This window comes from Columba livia, chromosome 2, assembly GCF_036013475.1.
Source record: "Columba livia isolate bColLiv1 breed racing homer chromosome 2, bColLiv1.pat.W.v2, whole genome shotgun sequence".
In the NCBI taxonomy this organism is placed as follows: domain Eukaryota; kingdom Metazoa; phylum Chordata; class Aves; order Columbiformes; family Columbidae; genus Columba; species Columba livia.
The window spans coordinates 62400346-62421507 of record NC_088603.1 but is presented as its reverse complement, the minus strand read 5'-3'; the positions used below and the strand labels follow the sequence as shown (position 1 = coordinate 62421507).

The window sequence follows — 21162 nt, the reverse complement described above, 5'->3', positions numbered from 1 at the left end:
TTCTTTCTTTCTTCTTTCTTTCTTCTTTCTTTCTTCTTTCCTTCTTTCTTCTTTCTTTCTTCTTTCTTTATTCTTTCCTTCTTCTTTCTTCTTTCTTTCTTTCTTCTTTCTTTCTTCTTTCTATCTTCTTTCTTTCCTGATTCTTTCTTCTCTCTTTCTTTCTTCTTTCTTTTTTTCTTTTTTCTTTCTTCTTTCTTTCTTCTTTCTTTCTTCCTTCTTTCTTTCTTACTTCTTTTTTCTTCTTTCTTTCTTCTTTCTTTCTCTCTTCTTCCTTTCTTTCTTCTTTCTTCTTTCTTCTTTCTTCTTTCTTTCTTCTTTCTTCTTTATTTCTTACTTCCTTCTTCTTTCTTTCTTATTTCTTTCTTTCTTCTTTCTTTCTTCTTTCTTTTTTCTTTCTTTCCTCTTTCCATGTTACTTTCTTCTTTATTTCTTTCTTCTTTCTTTCTTCTTACTTTCTTTCTTAATTCTTTCTTTCTTTCTTCTTTCTTTCTTTCTTCTTTCTTTCTTCCTTCTTTCATACTTCTTTCTTACTTCTTTCTTTCTTCTTTCTATCTTCTTTCTTCTTTCATTGTTCTTTCTTCTTTCTTTCTTTTTTCTTTCTTCTTTCTTTCTTACTACCTTCTTCTTTCTTCTTTCTTTCTTATTTCTTTCTTTCTTCTTTCGTTCTTCTTTCTTTCTTCTTTCTTTCTTCGTTCTATCATTCTTTCCTCTTTCTTTCTTTCTTCTTTCTTTCTTTCTTCTTTCTTTCTTCTTTCTTTCTTCCTTCTTTCATACTTCTTTCTTACTGCTTTCTTTCTTCTTTCTTTCTTCTTTCTTTCTTCTTTCTTTCTTAGTTCTTACTTACTTCTTTCATACTTCTTTCTTACTTCTTTCTTTCTTCTTTCTTTCTTCTTTCTTTCTTCTTTCTTTCTTAGTTCTTACTTACTTCTTTATTACTTCTTTCTTACATCTTAATTTCTCCTTCTTTTTTCTTTCTTTCTTCTTTCTTCTTTCTTTCTTCTTTCTCCTTTCTTTCTTACTTTCTTCTTTCTTTCTTTCTTCTTTCTTTCTTCTTTCTTTCTTTCTTTTTCTTCCTTTCTTCCTTCTTTCTTCTTCCTTTGTTCCTTCTCTCTTACTTCTTTCTTTCTTCTTTCTTTCTTTCTTCTTTCTTTCTTTCTTTCTTTCTTCTTTCTTTCTTCCTTCTTTCATACTTCTTTCTTACTTCTTTCTTTCTTCTTTCTATCTTCTTTCTTCTTTCATTGTTCTTTCTTCTTTCTTTCTTTTTTCTTTCTTCTTTCTTTCTTACTACCTTCTTCTTTCTTTCTTCTTTCTTTCTTATTTCTTTCTTTCTTCTTTCGTTCTTCTTTCTTTCTTCTTTCTTTCTTCGTTCTATCATTCTTTCCTCTTTCTTTCTTTCTTCTTTCTTTCTTCTTTCTTTCTTCTTTCTTTCTTCCTTCTTTCATACTTCTTTCTTACTTCTTTCTTTCTTCTTTCTTTCTTCTTTCTTTCTTCTTTCTCTCTTTCTTTCTTACTTCTTTCTTACTTCTTTCTTTCTTCTTTCTTTCTACTTTCTTTCTTCTTTCTTCTTTCTTTCTTCTTTCTTTCCTCTTTATTTCTTTATTTCTTCTTTTTTCTTCCTTCTTTCTTCTTTCTTTCTTCTTTCTTTCTTCTTTCTTCTTTCTTCTTGATTTCTTCTATTTTTTCTTTCTTCTTTCTTCTTCTTTCTTTATTCTTTCTTTCTTCTTTCTTTCTTCTTTATTTCTTACTTCTTTCTTCTTTCTTTCTTCTTTTTTGTTCCTTCTTTCTTAATTCTTTCTTTATTTCTTCTTTCTTTCTTCATTCTTCCTTCTTTCTTTCGTCTTTCTTCTTTCTTTCTTCATTCTTCTTTCTTCTTTCTTTCTTCTTTCTTTCTTTCTTCTTTCTTTCTTCTTTCTTTCTTCTTTATTTCTTAGTTCTTTCTTACTTCTTTCTTTATTCTTTCTTTCTTTCGTTCTTTCTTCTTTCTTCTTTCTTACTTCTTTCTTACTTCTTTCTTTCTTCTTTCTTTCTTTCTTTCTTCTTTCTTCTTTCTTTCTGCTTCCTTTCTTCTTTCTTTCTTTCTTCTTTCTTTCTTCTTTCTTTCTTCTTTCTTTCTTCTTTCATTCTTCTTTCTTTCTTCTTTCTTTCTTCTTTACTTCTTACTTCTTTCTTTCTTCTTTATTTCTTACTTCTTTCTTTCATCTTTCTTTCTTCTTTCTTTCTTCTTTCTTTCTTCTCTCTTTCTCCTTTCTTTCTTTCTTCTTTGCTACTTCTTTCTTACTTCTTTCTTAGTTCTTTCTTTCTTCCTTCTTTCTTCCTTCCTTGTTTCTTCTTTCTTTCTTTCTTTATTCTTTCTTTCTTCTTTCTTTCTTTATTCTTTCTTTCTTCTTTCTTCTTTCTTTCTTTCTTCTTTCTTTAATTCTTCTTTCTTTATTCTTTCTTTCTTATATCTTTCTTTCTTCATTCTTTCTTCTTTCTTTCTTCTTTCTTTCTTAGTTCTTTCTTACTTCTTTCTTACATCTTACTTTCTCCTTCTTTTTTCTTTCTTTCTTCTTTCTTCTTTCTTTCTTCTTTCTCCTTTCTTTCTTACTTTCTTCTTTCTTTCTTTCTTCTTTCTTTCTTCTTTCTTTCTTTCTTTCTTTTTCTTCCTTTCTTCCTTCTTTCTTCTTCCTTTCTTCTTCCTTTCTTCTTTCTTTCTTCTTTCTTTCTTCTTTCTTTCTTCTTTCCTTCTTCTTTCTTTCTTCTTCCTTTGTTCCTTCTCTCTTACTTCTTTCTTTCTTCTTTCTTTCTTTCTTCTTTCTTCTTTCTTTCTTCTTCCTTTCTTCTTCCTTTCTTCTTTCTTTCTTCTTTCTTTCTTCTTTCTTTCTTATGTCTTTCTTCTTCCTTTCTTCTTTCTTTCTTCTTTCTTTCTTTCTTACTTCTTTCTTACTTCTTTCTTTCTTCTTTCTTACTTCTTTCTTTCTTTTCTTTCTTCTTTTTTCTTCTTTCTTTTTTCTTTATTCTTTCTTTCTTTTTTCTTTCCTCTTTCTTTCTTCCTTCATTCTTTCTTACTTCTTTATACTTCTTCCTTTCTTCTTTCTTACTTCTTTCTTTCTTCTTTCTTTCTTTCTTTCTTCTTTCTTTCTTCTTTCTTTCATCTTTCTTTCTTCTTTCTTTCTTCTTTCTTTCTTCTTTCTTTCTTTTTTTCTTTCTTTCTTACTTCTTTGTTACTTCTTTCTTTCTTCTTTCTTTTTTCTTTCTTTCTTCTTTCTTTCTTATTTATTTCTTTCTTTCTTCTTTCTTTCTTCTTTCTTTCTTCTTTCTTCTTTCTTTCTTTTTTCTTTCTTCTTTCTTTCTTCTTTCTTTCTTTCTTCTTTCTTTCTTCTTTCTTTCTTCTTTCTTTCTTTATTCTTTCTTTCTTTCTTTCTTCTTTCTTCTTTCTTTCTTCTTTCTTTCTTCTTTCTTTCTTTTTTCTTTCTTCCTTTCTTACTTCTTTCTTACTTATTTCTTTCTTCTTTCTTTCTTCTTCCTTTCTTCTTTCTTTCTTCTTTCTTTCTTCTTTCTTTCTTACTTATTTCTTACTTCTTTCTTACTTCTTTCTTAATTCTTTCTTTCTTCTTTCTTACTTCTTTCTTTCTTCTTTCTTCCTTCTTTCTTTCTTCTTTCTTTCTTCTTTCTTTCTTCATTCTTTCTTCTTTCTTTATTTCTTCTTTCTTTCTTCTTTCTTTCTTCTTTCTTTCTTATTTTTTTCTTCTTTCTTTTTTCTTCATTCTTTCTTTCTTTTTTCTTTCCTCTTTCTTTCTTCCTTCATTCTTTCTTACTTCTTTCTTACTTCTTTCTTTCTTCTTTCTTTCTCTCTTCTTTCTTTATTTCTTCTTTCTTTCGTCTTTCTTTCTTCTTTTTTATTCTTTCTTTCCTACTTCTTTCTTTCTTCTTTCCTTGTTCTTTCTTCTTTCTTTCTTTCTTCTTTCTTTCTTCTTTCTTTTTTCTTTCTTCTTTCTTCTTTCTTTCTTCTTTCTTCATTCTTTCTTCCTATCTTCTTTCTTTCTTTCTTTTTTCTTCCTTTCTTCTTCCTTTCTTCTTCCTTTCCTCTTTATTTCTTCTTTACTTCTTCTTTCTTTCTTCTTCCTTTCTCCTTCCTTTCTTCTTTCTTTCTTCTTTCTTTCTTCTTATTTTCATTATTCTTTCTTTCTGCCTTCTTTCTTCTTTCTTCCTTCTTTCTTTCTTCTTCCTTTGTACTTTCTTTCATCTTTCTTTCTTTCTTCTTTCTTTCTTCTTTCTTTCTCCTTCTTCCTTATTTCTTGTTTCTTACTTCTTTCTTACTTCCTTCTTACTTCTTTCTTTCTTCATCCTTTCTTCTTCCTTTCTTCTTTCTTTCTGCTTCCTTTCTTCTTACTTTCTTCTTTCTTTCTTCTTTCCTTCTTTCTTTCTTCTTTCTTTCTTTCTTATTTCTTCCTTCTTTCTTCTTTCTTCTTCTTCTTTCTTCTTCCTTTCTTCTTTCTTTCTTCTTTCATTCTTTCTTTTCTTATTTCTTATTTCTTTATTCTTTCTTCTTCTTTCTTTCTTCTTTCTTTCTTCTTTCCTTTTTCTTTCTTCTTTCTTCTTTCTTTCTTTCTTTTTCTTTCTTACTTCTTTATTTCTTCTTTGTTTCTTCTTTCTTTCTTCTTTCTTTCTTCTTTCTTTCTTCTTCTTCTTTCTTTTTTCTTTCTTTCTTCTTTCTTTCTTCTTTCTTCTTTCTTTCTTCTTTCTTTCTTTCTTCTTTCTTTCTCTCTTCTTTCTTTCTTTCTTCTTTCTTTCTTTCTTGTTTCTTTCTTTCTTCTTTCTTTCTTCTTTCTTTCTTCTTTCTTCCTTCTTCTTTCTTTCTTCTTTCTTTATTCTTTCCTTCTTCTTTCTTCTTTCTTCTTTCTTCTTTCTTTCTTCTTTCTATCTTCTTCTTTCCTGATTCTTTCTCTCTCTTTCTTTCTTCTTTCTTTTTTCTTTTTCTTTCTTCTTTCTTTCTTCTTTCTTTCTTCCTTCTTTCTTTCTTACTTCTTTTTTTCTTCTTTCTTTCTTCTTTCTTTCTCTCTTCTTCCTTCTTTCTTCTTCTTCTTTCTTCTTTCTTCTTCTTTCTTCTTTCTTCTTTATTTCTTACTTCCTTCTTCTTTCTTTCTTATTTCTTTCTTTCTTCTTTCTTTCTTCTTTCTTTTTTCTTTCTTTCCTCTTTCCATGTTACTTTCTTCTTTATTTCTTTCTTCTTTCTTTCTTCTTACTTTCTTCTTAATTCTTTCTTTCTTTCTTCTTTCTTTCTTCCTCTTTCATACTTCTTTCTTACTTCTTTCTTTCTTCTTTCTTTCTTACTACCCTTCTTCTTCTTCTTCTTCTTTCTTATTTCTTTCTTTCTTCTTTCGTTCTTCTTTCTTTCTTCTTTCTTTCTTCGTTCTATCATTCTTTCCTCTTTCTTTCTTTCTTCTTTCTTCTTTCTTTCTTCTTTCTTTCTTCCTTCTTTCATACTTCTTTATTACTTCTTTCTTCTTCTTTCTTTCTTCTTTCTTTCTTCTTTCTTTCTTCTTTCTTTCTTCCGTCTTTCATACTTCTTTCTTACTTCTTTCTTTCTTCTTTCTTTCTTCTTTCTTTCTTCTTCTTTCTTAGTTCTTTCTTACTTCTTTATTACTTCTTTCTTACATCTTAATTTCTCCTTCTTTTTTCTTCTTTCTTCTTCTTCTTTCTTTCTTCTTTCTCTTCTTTCTACTTTCTTCTTACTTCTTCTTCTTCTTCTTCTTCTTTCTTTCTTTCTTTTTCTTCCTTTCTTCCTTCTTTCTTCTTCCTTTGTTCCTTCTCTCTTACTTCTTTCTTTCTTCTTCTTTCTTTCTTCTTTCTTTCTTTCTCTTTCTTTCTTCCTTCTTTCATACTTCTTTCTTACTTCTTTCTTTCTTCTTTCTATCTTCTTTCTTCTTTCATTGTTCTTTCTTCTTTCTTTCTTTTTTCTTTCTTCTTTCTTTCTTACTACCTTCTTCTTTCTTTCTTCTTTCTTTCTTATTTCTTTCTTTCTTCTTTCGTTCTTCTTTCTTTCTTCTTCTTTCTTCGTTCTATCATTCTTTCCTCTTTCTTTCTTCTTCTTTCTTTCTTCTTTCTTCTTCTTTCTTTCTTCCTTCTTTCATACTTCTTCTTACTTCTTTCTTTCTTCTTTCTTCTTCTTTCTTTCTTCTTTCTTTCTTCTTTCTCTCTTTCTTTCTTACTTCTTTCTTACTTCTTTCTTTCTTCTTTCTTTCTACTTTCTTTCTTCTTTCTCTTTCTTTCTTCTTTCTTTCCTCTTTATTTCTTTATTTCTTCTTTTTTCTTCCTTCTTTCTTCTTTCTTTCTTCTTTCTTTCTTCTTTCTTCTTTCTTCTTGATTTCTTCCATTTTTCTTCCTTCTTTCTTCTTCTTTCTTTATTCTTTCTTTCTTCTTTCTTTCTCTTTATTTCTTACTTCTTTCTTCTTTCTTTCTTCTTTTTTGTTTCCTTCTTTCTTAATTCTTTCTTTATTTCTCTTTCTTTCTTCATTCTTCCTTCTTTCTTTCGTCTTTCTTCTTTCTTTCTTCTTTTTCTTCTTTCTTTCTTTCTTTCTTCCTTACTTCTTTCTAACTTCTTTCTTTCTTCTTTCTTTCTCTTCTTTCTTCTTTCTTCTTCTTTCTTTCTTCTTTCTTTCTTCTTCCTTTGTTCCTTCTCTCTTACTTCTTTCTTCTTTCTTTCTTTCTTCTTTCTTCTTTCTTTCTTCTCCTTTCTTCTTCCTTTCTTCTTCCTTTCTTCTTCCTTTCTTCTTTCTTTCTTCTTCTTTCTTATGTCTTTCTTCTTCCTTTCTTCTTAATTTCTTCTTTCTTTCTTCTTTCATTCTTCTTTCTTCTTCTTTCTTTCTTCTTTACTTCTTACTTCTTTCTTCTTCTTTATTTCTTACTTCTTTCTTTCATCTTTCTTTCTTCTTTCTTTCTTCTTTCTTTCTTCTCTCTTTCTCCTTTCTTTCTTTCTTCTTGCTACTTCTTTCTTACTTCTTTCTTAGTTCTTTCTTTCTTCCTTCTTTCTTCCTTCCTTGTTTCTTCTTTCTTTCTTTCTTTATTCTTTCTTTCTTCTTTCTTTCTTATTCTTCTTTCTTCTTTCTTCTTTCTTCTTTCTTTCTTTCTTCTTTCTTTAATTCTTCTTCCTTTATTCTTTCTTTCTTATATCTTTCTTTCTTCATTCTTTCTTCTTTCTTTCTTCTTCTTTCTTCTTTCTTTCTTAGTTCTTTCTTACTTCTTTCTTACATCTTACTTTCTCCTTCTTTTTTCTTTCTTTCTTCTTCTTTCTTCTTTCTTTCTTTCTTTTTTCCTTTCCTTCTTCCTTCTTCTCTTCCTTTCTTCTTCCTTTCTTCTTTCTTTCTTCTTTCTTTCTTCTTTCTTTCTTCTTTCCTTCTTCTTTCTTTCTTCTTCCTTTGTTCCTTCTCTCTTACTTCTTCTTTCTTCTTTCTTTCTTTCTTTCTTTCTTCTTTCTTTCTTCTTCCTTTCTTCTTCCTTTCTTCTTTCTTTCTTCTTTCTTTCTTCTTTCTTTCTTATGTCTTTCTTCTTCCTTTTTCTTTCTTTCTTCTTTCTTTCTTCTTACTTCTTTCTTACTTCTTTCTTTCTCTTTCTACTTCTTCTTTCTTTCTTTCTTCTTTTTCTTCATTCTTTTTTCTTATTCTTTCTTTCTTTTTTCTTTCCTCTTTCTTTCTTCCTTCATTCTTTCTTACTTCTTTATACTTCTTCCTTTCTCTTCTTACTTCTTTCTTTCTTCTTTCTTTCTTTCTTTCTTCTTCTTTCTTCTTTCTTTCTTCTTTCTTTCTTTTTTCTTTCTTTCTTACTTCTTTGTTACTTCATTCATTCTTTCTTCTTCTTTCTTTCTTCTTTCTTTCTTAGTTCTTCTTACTTCTTTCTTACATCTTACTTCTCCTTCTTTTCTTCTTCTTCTTTCTTCTTTCTTTCTTCTTCTCCTTTCTTTTCTTACTTTCTTCTTTCTTTCTTTCTTCTTCTTTCATCTTCTTTCTTTCTTTTCTTCCTTTCTTCCTTCTTTCTTCTTCCTTCTTCTTCCTTTCTTCTTTCTTCTTCTTTCTTTCTTCTTTCTTTCTTCTTTCCTTCTTTCTTTCTTCTTCCTTTGTTCCTTCTCTCTTACTTCTTTCTTTCTTCTTTCTTTCTTTCTTCTTTCTTCTTCTTTCTTCTTCCTTTCTTCTTCCTTTCTTCTTTCTTTCTTCTTTCTTTCTTCTTTCTTTCTTATGTCTTTCTTCTTCCTTTCTTCTTTCTTTCTTCTTTCTTCTTCTTTCTTCTTTCTTACTTCTTTCTTACTTCTTTCTTTCTTCTTTCTTACTTCTTTCTTTCTTTCTTTCTTCTTTTTCTTCTTTCTTTTTCTTTATTCTTTCTTTCTTTTTTCTTTCCTCTTTCTTTCTTCCTTCATTCTTTCTTACTTCTTTATACTTCTTCCTTTCTTCTTTCTTACTTCTTTCTTTCTTCTTTCTTTCTTTCTTTCTTCTTTCTTTCTTCTTTCTTTCTTCTTTCTTTCTTTTTTTCTTTCTTTCTTACTTCTTTGTTACTTCTTTCTTTCTTCTTTCTTTTTTCTTTCTTTCTTCTTTCTTTCTTCTTTATTTCTTTCTTTCTTCTTTCTTTCTTCTTTCTTTCTTCTTTCTTCTTTCTTTCTTTTTTCTTTCTTCTTTCTTTCTTCTTTCTTTCTTTCTTCTTTCTTTCTTCTTTCTTTCTTCTTTCTTTCTTTATTCTTTCTTTCTTCTTTCTTCTTTCTTCTTTCTTTCTTCTTTCTTTCTTCTTTCTTTCTTTTTTCTTTCTTCCTTTCTTACTTCTTTCTTACTTATTTCTTTCTTCTTTCTTTCTTCTTCCTTTCTTCTTTCTTTCTTCTTTCTTTCTTCTTTCTTTCTTACTTATTTCTTACTTCTTTCTTACTTCTTTCTAATTCTTTCTTTCTTCTTTCTTACTTCTTTTCTTTTTCTTTGTTTCTTTTTTTCTCTTTCTTCTTTCTTCCTTCTTTCTTTCTTCTTTCTTCTCATTCTTTCTTCTTTCTTTTTCTTCTTTCTTTCTTCTTTCTTTCTTTCTTCTTTCTTTCTTTCTTTCTTCTTTCTTTCGTCTTTCTTTCTTCTTTCTTTCTTCTTTCTTTCTTCTTTCTTCTTTCTTCTTTCTTTCTTTCTTCTTACTTCTTTCTTACTTCTTTCTTTCTCTTTCTTACTTCTTTCTTTATCTTTTTTTCTTCTTTCTTTCTTCTTTCTTTCTTCTTTCTCCTTTCTTCTTCCTTCTTTCTTACTTCTTCCTTTCTTCTTCCTTTCTTCTTTCTTTCTTCTTCCTTTCTTCTTACTTTCTTCTTTCTTTCTTCTTTCTTTCTTTCTTCTTTCTTTCTTTCTTATTCCTTCCTTCTTTCTTCTTCTTTCTTCTTTCTTCCTTCTTATCTTTCTTTCTTATTCCTTCCTTCTTTCTTCTTTCTTTCTTCTTTCTTCCTTCTTTCTTTCTTTCTTTCTTTCTTTCTTTCTTTCTTTCTTTCTTCTTTCTTTCTTCTTCTTTCTTTCTTTCTTCTTTCTTTCTTTCTTCTTTCTACTTTCTTTGTTCCTTCTTTCTTTCTTCTTTCTTTCTTCTTTCTTTCTTTCTTCTTTCTTTCTTTCTTCTTTCTTTCTTTTTTCTTTCTTTCTTCTTTCTTTCTTCTTTCTTTCTTCTTTCTTTCTTTATTATTTCTTCTTTCTTTCTTACTTCTTTCTTACTTCTTTCTATCTTCTTTCTTACCTTTTTCTTACTTCTTTCTTACTTCTTTCTTCTTTCTTTCTTTCTTCTTTCTTTCTTCTTTCTTTCTTCTTTATTTCTTCTTTCATTCTTGTTTCTTCTTTCTTTCTTCTTTCTTTCTTTCTTTCTTCTTTCTTTCTTTCTTCTTTCTTTCTTCTTTCTTTCTTATTTCTTTCCTCTCTCTTTCTTCTTCCTTTCTTCTTTCTTTCTTCTTTCTTTCTTCTTTCTTTATTTCTTCTTTCTTTCTTGGTTCTTCCTTCTTTCTTTCTTTCTTTCTTTCTTTCTTTCTTACTTTCTTTCTTTCTTTCTTTCTTCTTTCTTTCTTGTTTCTTTCTTGTTTGTTTCTTACTTCTTTCTTCTTTCCTTCTTTATTCTTTCTTTCTTCCTTCTTTCTCCTTTCATTCTTTCTTATTTCTTTCCTTCTTCTTTCTTTCTTCTTTCTTTCTTCTTTCTTCTTTCTTTCTTTCTTCTTTCTTTCTTCTTTCATTCTTTCTTTCTTTCTTTCTTCTTTCTTTCTTCTTTCTTTTTTCTTTCTTTCTTTCTTCATTTCTTTTTTCTTTCTTTCTTCTTTCTTCCTTCTTTCTTTCTTCTTTCTTTCTTCATTCTTTCTTTCTTCTTTCTTTCTTCTTTCTTTCTTATTTCTTTCTTCCTTCTTTCTTCTTTCATTCTTTCTTCTTTCTTTCTTCTTTCTTTCTTCTTTCTTCCTTCTTTCTTTCTTCTTCCTTTCTACTTTCTTTCTTCTTTCTTTCTTCTTTCTTTCTTCTTTCTTTAATTCTTCTTTCTTTCTTTCTTCTTTCTTCATTCTTTCTTTCTTTCTATTCTTTCTTTCTTTCTCTCTTTCTTCTTTCTTTCTTTCTTTCTTTCTTTCTTCTTTCTTTCTTCTTTCTTTCTTTTTTCTTTCTTACTCCTTTTTCTTTCCTTCTTTATTTTTTCTTTCTTCTTTCTTTCTTCTTTCATTCTTTCTTCTTTCTTTCCTTCTTCTTTCTTTCTTCTTTCTTTCTTCTTTCTTTCTGCTTTCTTTCTTACTTCTTTCATTCTTCTTTCTTTCTTTCTTCTTTCTTACTTCTTTCTTTCTTCTTCCTTTCTTCCTTCTTTCTTCTTTCTTTCTTTTTCTTTCTTTCTTTCTTATTTCTTCCTCCTTTCTTCTTACTTTCTTCTTTCTTTATTCTTTCTTCTTTCTTTTTTATTTCTTCTTCCTTTCTTCTTTCTTTCTTCTTTCTTTCTCCTTTCTTTCTTCTTTCTTTCTTCTTTCTTTCTTCTTTCATTCTTTCTTCTTTCTTTCCTTCTTCTTTCTTTCTTCTTTCTCTCTTTTTCTTTCTTCTTTCTTTCTTCTTTTTCTTACTTCTTTCATTCTTCTTTCTTTCTTTCTTCTTTCTTTCTTCTATCTTTCTTCTTTATTCTTTCTTTCTTCTTTCTTTCTTCTTTCATTCTTTCTTCTTTCTTTCTTCTTTCTTTATTCTTTCTTTCTTCTTTCCTTTTTCTTTCTTTCTTCTTTCTTTCTTCTTTCTTTCTTACTTCTTTTTTACTTCTTTCTTACTTCTTTCTTTCTTCTTTCTTTCTTCGTTCTTTCTTCTTTCTTTCTTACTTCTTTTTTACTTCTTTCTTACTTCTTTCTTTCTTCTTTCTTCCTTCTTCCTTCTTTCTTACTTCTTTCTTTCTTCTTTCTTTCTTCTTTCTTTCTTCTTTCTTTCTTTCTTCTTTCTTTATTTCTTCTCTCTTTCTTCTTTCTTTCTTTCTTTTCTTTCTTTCTTCTTTCTTTCTTCTTTCTTCTTTTTTTGTTCCTTCTTTATTACTTCTTTCTTACTTCTTTCTTTCTTCTTCCTTTCTTCTTTCTTTCTTCTTTCTTTTTTCTTTCTTTCTTTCTTACTTCTTTCTTAGTTCATTCTTTCTTCTTTTTTTCTTCTTTCTTTATTCTTTCTTTCTTTCTTCTTTATTTCTTCTTTCTTTCTTCTTTCTTTCTTCTTTCTTTCTTACTTATTTCTTACTTCTTTCTTACTTCTTTCCTTCTTCTTTCTTACTTCTTTCTTTCTTCTTTCTTTCTTCTTTCTTTCTTCTTTCTTTCTTTCTTCTTTCTTTCTTCTTTCCTTCTTCTTTCTTTCTTTCTTACTTCTTTCTTACTTCTTTCTTTCTTCTTACTTCTTTCTTTCTTTTTTCTCTCTTTCTTTCTTATTTCTTTCTTTCTTCTTTCTTCCTTTTTTCTTTCTTCTTTCTTTCTTCTTTCTTCTTTCTTCTTTATTCTTTCTTTCCTCTTTCTTTCTTCTTTCTTTCTTTCTTCTTTCTTTCTTCTTTCTTTCTTCTTTCTTTCTTCTTTCTTTCTTCTTTCTTTCTTATTTCTTTCTTCTTTCTTTCCTCTTTCTTCTTTCTTCCTTACTTCTTTCTTTCTTCTTTCTTTCTTTTTCTTCTTCTTCTTTCTTTCTTTCTTTCTTTCTTTCTTTCTTACTTCTTTCTTTCTTCTTTCTTTCTTACTTCTTTCTTACTTCTTTCTTTCTTCTTTCCTCTTTCTTTCTTCTTTCTTTCTTTCTTCTTTCTTTCTTCTTTCTTTCTTCTTTCTTTCTTACTTCTTTCTTCTTTCCTTCTTTATTCTTTCTTTCTTCTTTCCTTCTTTCTTCTTTCTTTCTTTCTTCTTTCTTTCTTAATTCTTTCTTACTTCTTTATAATTCATTCTTACCACTTTCTTACTTCTTTCTTCTTTTTTCTTCTTTCTTTCTTTCCTCTTTCTTTCTTCTTTCTTTCTTCTTTCTTTCTTATTTCTTCTTTCTTTCTTCTTTCTTTCTTTCTTCTTTCTTTCTTTCTTCATTCTTTCTTCATTCTTTCTTCTTTCTTTCTTCTTTCTTTCTTCTCCCTTTCTTCTTTCTTTCTTCTTTCTTTCTTCTTTCTTTCTTCTTATTTTCATTCTTCTTTCTTTCTGCCTTCTTTTTTCTTTCTTCCTTCTTTCTTTCTTCTTTCTTTGTTCTTTCTTTCTTCTTTCTTTCTTTCTTCTTTCTTTCTTCTTTCTTTCTCCTTTCTTTCTTCCTTCTTTCTTACTTCTTTCTTACTTTTTTCTTACTTCTTTCTTACTTCTTCCTTTCTTCTTCCTTTCTTCTTTCTTTCTTCTTCCTTTCTTCTTACTTTCTTCTTTCTTTCTTCTTTCTTTCTTTCTTCTTTCTTTATTTCTTATTCCTTCATTCTTTCTTCTTTCTTTCTTCTTTCTTTCTTTCTTTCTTTCTTCTTTCTTTCTTCTTCTTCTTTCTTTCTTTCTTCTTTCTTTCTTTCTTTCTTTCTTTCTTCCTTCTTTCTTTCTTCTTTCTTTCTTCTTTCTTTCTTTCTTCTTTCTTTCTTCTTTCTTTTTTCTTTCTTTCTTCTTTCTTTCTTCTTTCTTTCTTCTTTCTTTCTTTATTATTTCTTCTTTCTTTCTTACTTCTTTCTTACTTCTTTCTATCTTCTTTCTTACCTTTTTCTTACTTCTTTCTTACTTCTTTCTCATTTCTTTCTTTCTTCTTCCTTTCTTCTTTCTTTCTTATTTCATTCTTTCTTTTCTTTATTTCTTATTTCTTTATTCTTTCTTTCATCTTTCTTTCTTCTTTCCTTTTTCTTTCTTTCTTTCTTTCTTCTTTATTTCTTTCTTCTTTCCTCCTTTTTTCTTCTTTATTTTTTATTTTATTCTTCTTTATTTCTTTCTTCTTTCTTCTTTGTTTATTTCTTCTTATTTCTTTCTTTCTTCTTTCTTTCTTCTCTCTTTCTTCTTTCTTTCTTCTTTCTTTCTTACTTCTTTCTTCTTGTTTCTTCTTTCTTTCTTTCGTCTTTCTTTCTTCTTTCTTTCTTCTTTCTTTCTTATTTCTTCTTTCTTTCTTCTTTCTTTCTTTCTTCTTTCTTTCTTTTTTCATTCTTTCTTCATTCTTTCTTCTTTCTTTATTCTTTCTTTCTTCTTCCTTTCTTCTTTCTTTCTTTTTTCTTTCTTGTTTCTTTCTTCTTATTTTCATTCTTCTTTCTTTCTGCCTTCTTTTTTCTTTATTCCTTCTATGTTTCTTCCTTCTTTGTTCTTTCTTTCTTCTTTCTTTCTTCTTTCTTTCTTCTTTCTTTCTCCTTTCTTTCTTCCTTCTTTCTTACTTCTTCCTTTCTTCTTCCTTTCTTCTTTCTTTCTTCTTCCTTTCTTCTTACTTTCTTCTTTCTTTCTTCTTTCTTTCTTTCTTCTTTCTTTCTTTCTTTTTCCTTCCTTCTTTCTTCTTTCTTTCTTCTTTCTTCCTTCTTTCTTTCTTTCTTTCTTTCTTTCTTCTTTCTTTCTTCTTCTTTCTTTCTTTCTTCTTTCTTTCTTTCTTTCTTCTTTCTACTTTCTTTGTTCCTTCTTTCTTTCTTCTTTCTTTCTTCTTTATTTCTTTCTTCTTTCTTTCTTTCTTCTTTCTTTCTTTTTTCTTTCTTTCTTCTTTCTTTCTTCTTTCTTTCTTCTTTCTTTCTTATTATTTCTTCTTTCTTTCTTACTTCTTTCTTACTTCTTTCTATCTTCTTTCTTACCTTTTTCTTACTTCTTTCTTACTTCTTTCTTCTTTCTTTCTTTCTTCTTTCTTTCTTCTTTCTTTCTTCTTTATTTCTTCTTTCATTCTTGTTTCTTCTTTCTTTCTTCTTTCTTTCTTTCTTTCTTCTTTCTTTCTTTCTTCTTTCTTTCTTCTTTCTTTCTTATTTCTTTCCTCTCTCTTTCTTCTTCCTTTCTTCTTTCTTTCTTCTTTCTTTCTTCTTTCTTTATTTCTTCTTTCTTTCTTGGTTCTTTCTTCTTTCTTTCTTTCTTTCTTTCTTTCTTTCTTTCTTTCTTTCTTTCTTTCTTTCTTTCTTTCTTTCTTTCTTCATTCTTTCTTCTTTCTTTCTTGTTTGTTTCTTACTTCTTTCTTCTTTCCTTCTTTATTCTTTCTTTCTTCCATCTTTCTCCTTTCATTCTTTCTTATTTCTTTCCTTCTTCTTTCTTTCTTCTTTCTTTCTTCTTTCTTCTTTCTTTCTTTCTTCTTACTTTCTTCTTTCATTCTTTCTTTTCTTTCTTTCTTCTTTCTTTCTTCTTTCTTTTTTCTTTCTTTCTTTCTTCATTTCTTTTTCTTTCTTTCTTCTTTCTTCCTTCTTTCTTTCTTCTTTCTTTCTTCATTCTTTCTTTCTTCTTTCTTTCTTCTTTCTTTCTTATTTCTTTCTTCCTTCTTTCTTCTTTCATTCTTTCTTCTTTCTTTCTTCTTTCTTTCTTCTTTCTTCCTTCTTTCTTTCTTCTTCCTTTCTACTTTCTTTCTTCTTTCTTTCTTCTTCCTTTCTACTTTCTTTCTTCTTTCTTTCTTCTTTCTTTCTTCTTTCTTTAATTCTTCTTTCTTTCTTTCTTCTTTCTTCATTCTTTCTTTCTTTCTATTCTTTCTTTCTTTCTCTCTTTCTTTCTTTCTTTCTTTCTTTCTTTCTTTCTTTCTTTCTTTCTTTCTTTCTTTCTTTCTTTTTTCTTTCTTGTTTCTTTCTTACTCCTTTTTCTTTCCTTCTTTATTTTTTCTTTCTTCTTTCTTTCTTCTTTCATTCTTTCTTCTTTATTTCCTTCTTCTTTCTTCTTTCTTTCTTTATTTCTTCATCCTTTCTTCTTTCTTCCTTCTTTCTTTCTTTCTTCTTTCTTTCTTCTTTCATTCTTTCTTCTTTCTTTCCTTCTTCTTTCTTTCTTCTTTCTTTCTTCTTTCTTTCTGCTTTCTTTCTTAATTCTTTCATTCTTCTTTCTTTCTTTCTTCTTTCTTACTTCTTTCTTTCTTCTTCCTTTCTTCCTTCTTTCTTCTTTCTTTCTTTTTCTTTCTTTCTTTCTTATTTCTTCCTCCTTTCTTCTTACTTTCTTCTTTCTTTATTCTTTCTTCTTTCTTTTTTATTTCTTCTTCCTTTCTTCTTTCTTTCTTCTTTCTTTCTCCTTTCTTTCTTCTTTCTTTCTTCTTTCTTTCTTCTTTCATTCTTTCTTCTTTCTTTCTTCTTTCTTTATTCTTTCTTTCTTCTTTCCTTTTTCTTTCTTACTTCTTTCTTTCTTCTTTCTTTCTTCTTTCTTTCTTCTTTCTTTCTTTCTTCTTTCTTTATTTCTTCTCTCTTTCTTCTTTCTTTCTTTCTTTTCTTTCTTTCTTCTTTCTTTCTTCTTTCTTCTTTTTTTGTTCCTTCTTTATTACTTCTTTCTTACTTCTTTCTTTCTTCTTCCTTTCTTCTTTCTTTCTTCTTTCTTTTTCTTTCTTTCTTTCTTACTTCTTTCTTACTTCATTCTTTCTTCTTTTTTCTTCTTTCTTTATTCTTTCTTTCTTTCTTCTTTATTTCTTCTTTCTTTCTTCTTTCTTTCTTCTTTCTTTCTTACTTATTTCTTACTTCTTTCTTACTTCTTTCCTTCTTCTTTCTTACTTCTTTCTTTCTTCTTTCTTTCTTCTTTCTTTCTTCTTTCTTTCTTTCTTCTTTCTTTCTTCTTTCCTTCTTCTTTCTTTCTTTCTTACTTCTTTCTTACTTCTTTCTTTCTTCTTACTTCTTTCTTTCTTTTTTCTCTCTTTCTTTCTTATTTCTTTCTTTCTTCTTTCTTCCTTTTTCTTTCTTCTTTCTTTCTTCTTTCTTCTTTCTTCTTTATTCTTTCTTTCCTCTTTCTTTCTTCTTTCTTTCTTTCTTCTTTCTTTCTTCTTTCTTTCTTCTTTCTTTCTTCTTTCTTACTTATTTCTTTCTTCTTTCTTTCCTCTTTCTTCTTTCTTTCTTACTTCTTTCTTTCTTCTTTCTTTCTTTTTCTTTCTTCTTTCTTCTTCTTTCTTTCTTTCTTTCTTTCTTTCTTACTTCTTTCTTTCTTCTTTCTTTCTTACTTCTTTCTTAATTCTTTCTTTCTTCTTTATTTCTTCTTTCTTTCTTCTTAGTTTCTTTCTTTCTTCTTTCTTTCTTCTTTCTTTCTTCTTTCTTCTTTCTTTCTTTCTTTCTTACTTCTTTTTTTCTTCTTTCTTTCTTCTTTCTTTCTTTTTTCTTTCTTCTTTCTTTCTTTCCTCTTTCTTTATTTCTTCTTTATTTCTTCTTTCTTTCTTTCTTGTGTCTTTCTTTCTTTTTCTTTCTTCATTCTTCCTTCTTTCTTTCTTCTTTCTTTCTTCTTTCTTTCTTCTTTTCTCTTCTTTCTGTGTTCCTTCTTTCTTACTTCTTTCTTTCTTCTTTCTTTCGTCTTTCTTTCTTCTTTCTATCTTCTTTATTCTTTCTTCTTTCTTTTTTCTTCTTTCTTCATTCTTTCTTCCTTTCTTCTTTCTTTCTTTTTTCTTCCTTTCTTCTTCCTTTCTTCTTCCTTTCTTCTTCCTTTCTTCTTCCTTTCTTCTTTATTTCTTTACTTCTTCTTTCTTTCTTCTTTCTTTCTTCTTCCTTTCTTCTTCCTTTCTTCTTCCTTTCTTCTTCATCTCTTTCTTCTTTCTTCTTTCTTTCTTATTTCTTTCTTATTCCTTTCTCCTTACTTTCTTCTTCCTCTCTACTTTCTTTCTTCGTTCTTTCTTCTTTCTTTCTTCTTTCTTCTTTCTTTCTTCTTTCTTTCTTACTTCCTTCTTCTTTCTTTCTTCTTCCTTTCTTCTTTCTTTCTTCTTTCTTTCTTCTTCCTTTCTTCTTCCTTTCTTCTTCCTTTCTTTTTTTTCTTTTTTCTTTCTTATTTCTTTCTTATTCCTTTCTCCTTACTTTCTTCTTCCTCTCTTCTTTCTTTCTTCTTTCTTTCTTCTTTCTTCCTTCTTTCTTTCTTTCTTCTTTCTTCTTTCTTTCTTCTTTCTTTCTTCTTCTTTCTTTCTTTCTTCTTTCTTTCTTTCTTTCTTCTTTCTACTTTCTTTGTTCCTTCTTTCTTTCTTCTTTCTTTCTTCTTTCTTTCTTTCTTCTTTCTTTCTTTCTTCTTTCTTTCTTTTTTCTTTCTTTCTTCTTTCTTTCTTCTTTCTTTCTTCTTTCTTTCTTTATTATTTCTTCTTTCTTTCTTACTTCTTTCTTACTTCTTTCTATCTTCTTTCTTACCTTTTTCTTACTTCTTTCTTACTTCTTTCTTCTTTCTTTCTTTCTTCTTTCTTTCTTCTTTCTTTCTTCTTTATTTCTTCTTTCATTCTTGTTTCTTCTTCTTTCTTCTTTCTTCTTTCTTCTTCTTTCTTTCTTTCTTCTTTCTTTCTTCTTTCTTTCTTATTTCTTTCCTCTCTCTTTCTTCTTCCTTTCTTCTTTCTTTCTTCTTTCTTTCTTCTTTCTTTATTTCTTCTTTCTTCTTGTTCTTTCTTCTTTCTTTCTTTCTTTCTTCTTTCTTTCTTTCTTTCTTTCTTTCTTTCTTTCTTTCTTTCTTTCTTTCTTTCTTTCTTTCTTTCTTCTTTCTTTCTTCTTTCTTCTTGTTGTTTCTTACTTCTTTCTTCTTTCCTTCTTTATTCTTTCTTTCTTCCTTCTTTCTCCTTTCATTCTTTCTTATTTCTTTCCTTCTTCTTTCTTTCTTCTTCTTTCTTTCTTCTTTCTTCTTTCTTTCTTCTTCTTTCTTTCTTCTTTCTTTCTTCTTCTTTCTTCTTTTCTTTCTTCTTTCTTTCTTCTTTCTTTCTTCTTTCTTCTTTCTTTCTTCTTCTTCTTCTTTCTTTCTTTCTTTCTTCTTCTTCTTCTTCTTTCTTCTTCTTTCTTTCTTCTTTCTTTCTTCTTCTTCTTCTTTCCTTCTTCTTCTTTCTTTCTTCTTTCTTTCTTCTTTCTTATTCTTCTTTCTTCTTTCTTCTTCTTCTTTCTTTCTTTCTATTCTTTCTTTCTTTCTTCTCTTTCTCTTCTTTCTTTCTTCTTTCTTCTTTCTTTCTTTCTTTCTTTCTTCTTTCTTTCTTTCTTTCTTTCTTTCTTCTTTCTTTCTTCTTCTTTCTTTCTTCTTCTTTCTTCTTTCTTTCTTCTTCTTATTTCCTTCTTCTTTCTTCTTCAATCTTCATCTCTTCTCAACTTCTTTCTTTCTTCTTTCAATCTTTCTTCAAAAACTTCAAAAACAAACAACAACCAACTTCAATCAATCTTCATTCTTTCTTCTTCTTTCTTCTTTCTTTCAAAAACAAAAATCAAAAACTACATTCTTTCTTCTTACTTTCATCTCTTTCTTCTTACTTCTTACTTATTCTTTCTTCTTTCTTTTTCTTCTTCTTTCTTCTTCTTTCTTCTTCTTTCTTCTTTCTTCTTCTTTCTTCTTCTTCTTCAATCAAACTTCTTAATCTTTCTTCTTCTTTCCTTTTCTTCTTACTTTCTTTCTTCTTCTTTCTTCTTTCTTTCTCTTTCTTTCTTTCTTCTTTCTTTCTTTCTTCTCTCTTTCTTCTTTCTTTCTTCTTTCTTTCTTCTTCTTTCTTCTTTCTTTCTTCTTTTTGTTCCTTCTTATTACTTCTTTCTTACTTCTTTCTTTCTTCTTCCTTTCTTCTTTCTTTCTTCTTTCTTTTTCTTTCTTTCTTCTTACTTCTTTCTTACTTCATTTCTTCTTTTTTCTTCTTTCTTTATTCTTTCTTTCTTTCTTCTTATTTCTTCTTCTTTCTTCTTCTTCTTCTTCTTCTTACTATTTCTTACTTCTTTCTTACTTCTTTCCTTCTTCTTCTTACTTCTTCTTTCTTATTCTTTCTTCTTTCTTTCTTTCTTCTTTCTTCTTCTTTCTTCTTTCTTTCTTTCTTACTTCTTTCTTACTTCTTTCTTCTTCTTACTTCTTTCTTCTTTTCTCTCTTTCTTCTTTTCTTTCTTTCTTCTTTCTTCTTTTTCTTTCTTCTTTCTTTCTTCTTCTTCTTTCTTCTTATTCTTTCTTCTCTTTCTTTCTTTCTTTCTTCTTCTTTCTTTCTTCTTTCTTTCTTCTTTCTTTCTTTCTTCTTTTCTTTCTTCTTTCTTTCTCTTTCTTCTTTCTTTCTTCTTCTTTCTTTCTTCTTTCTTTCTTTCTTTCTTCTTCTTTCTTTCTTCTTTCTTTCTTTCTTCTTTCTTTCTTCTTAGTTCTTTCTTCTTCTTTCTTCTTTCTTTCTTCTTCTTTCTTCTTTCTTCTTCTTCTTCTTTCTTCTTTCTTCTTCTTTCTTTCTTCTTTCTTTCTTTTCTTTCTTCTTCTTTCTTTCCTCTTCTTTATTCTTTTTATTCTTCTTTCTTTCTTTCTTGTGTCTTTCTTTCTTTTTCTTTCTTCATTCTTCCTTCTTTCTTTCTTCTTTCTTTCTTCTTTCTTTCTTCTTTTCTCTTCTTTCTGTGTTCCTTCTTTCTTACTTCTTTCTTTCTTCTTTCTTTCGTCTTTCTTTCTTCTTTCTATCTTCTTTATTCTTTCTTCTTTCTTTTTCTTCTTCTTCATTCTTTCTTCTTCTTCTTCTTCTTTTTCTTCCTTTCTTCTTCCTTTCTTCTTCCTTTCTTCTTCCTTTCTTCTTCCTTTCTTCTTATTTCTTTATTTCTTCCTTTCTTCTTCTTTCTTCTTTCTTTCTTATTTCTTTCTTATTCCTTTCTCCTTACTTTCTTCTTCCTCTCTACTTTCTTTCTTCGTTCTTTCTTCTTTCTTTCTTCTTTCTTCTTTCTTTCTTCTTTCTTTCTTACTTCCTTCTTCTTTCTTTCTTCTTCCTTTCTTCTTTCTTTCTTCTTTCTTTCTTCTTCCTTTCTTCTTCCTTTCTTCTTCCTTTCTTTTTTTTTCTTTTTTCTTTCTTATTTCTTTCTTATTCCTTTCTCCTTACTTTCTTCTTCCTCTCTTCTTTCTTTCTTCTTTCTTTCTTCTTTCTTTCTTTTTCTTCTTTCTTTCTTCTTTCTTTCTTACTTCCGTCTTCTTTCTTTCTTCTTCCTTTCTTCTTCCTTTCTTATTTCTTTCTTCTTTCTTTCTTCTTTCTTTCTTCTTTCTTTCTTCTTTCTTTCTTCTTTCTTTCTTCCTTTCTTCTTTCTTCTTTCTTCTTTCTTCTTTCTTCTTTCTTCTTTCTTCTTTCTTTCTTCTTTCTTTCTTCTTTCTTCTTTCTTCTTTCTTCTTTCTTCTTTCTTCTTTCTTCTTTCTTCTTTCTTCTTTCTTCTTTCTTCTTTCTTCTTTCCTTCTTTCTTCATTCCTTTCTTCTTTCTTTCTTTCTTTTTTCTTCCTTTCTTCTTCCTTTCTTCTTCCTTTCTTCTTCCTTTTTTCTTCCATTGTTCTTTATTTCTTCTTTACTTCTACTTTCTTTCTTCTTCCTTTCTTCTTCCTTTCTTCTTTCTTTCTTCTTTCTTTCTTACTTCTTTCTTCCTTCTTTCTTAATTCTTTCTTTCTTCTTTCTTTCTTCTTTCTTTCTTCCTTCTTCCTTACATCTTTTTTACTTCTTTCTTTCTTCTTTCTTCTTTCTTTCTTCTTTCTTTCTTCTTTCTCTCTTCTTTCTTTCTTAATTCTTTCTTACTTCTTTCTTTCTTCTTTCTTTCTTCTTTCTTTCTTCTTTCTTTCTTCTTTCTTTCTTCTTTCTTTCTTCTTTCTTTCCTCTTTCTTCTTTCTTTCTTCCTTCTTTCTTCTTTCTTTCTTTTTCTTTCTTCTTTCTTTCTTCTTTCTGTTTTCTTTCTTCTTTCTTTATTCTTTCT

The 21162-nt window shown here is 27.7% G+C and overlaps 2 protein-coding genes across 2 annotated transcripts; both read right to left on the bottom strand.

Moving 5' to 3' along the window:
- Positions 1-330: 330 nt before the first annotated feature.
- On the bottom strand, positions 331-18931 carry LOC135578604 (trichohyalin-like; the record flags this gene model as incomplete). Its single annotated transcript, XM_065053398.1, is given in 6 exon segments — positions 331-391; positions 16621-17045; positions 17142-17272; positions 17338-17598; positions 17681-18320; positions 18881-18931. Coding segments are annotated over 6 exon segments (1569 nt in total), but the record flags the coding sequence as incomplete, so codon positions are not given.
- A 389-nt stretch (positions 18932-19320) lies between these two features.
- LOC135578602 (trichohyalin-like) lies at positions 19321-21135 on the bottom strand (the record flags this gene model as incomplete). Its single annotated transcript, XM_065053397.1, is given in 6 exon segments — positions 19321-19488; positions 19490-20056; positions 20116-20278; positions 20313-20673; positions 20768-20813; positions 20911-21135. Coding segments are annotated over 6 exon segments (1530 nt in total), but the record flags the coding sequence as incomplete, so codon positions are not given.
- Positions 21136-21162: the final 27 nt, after the last annotated feature.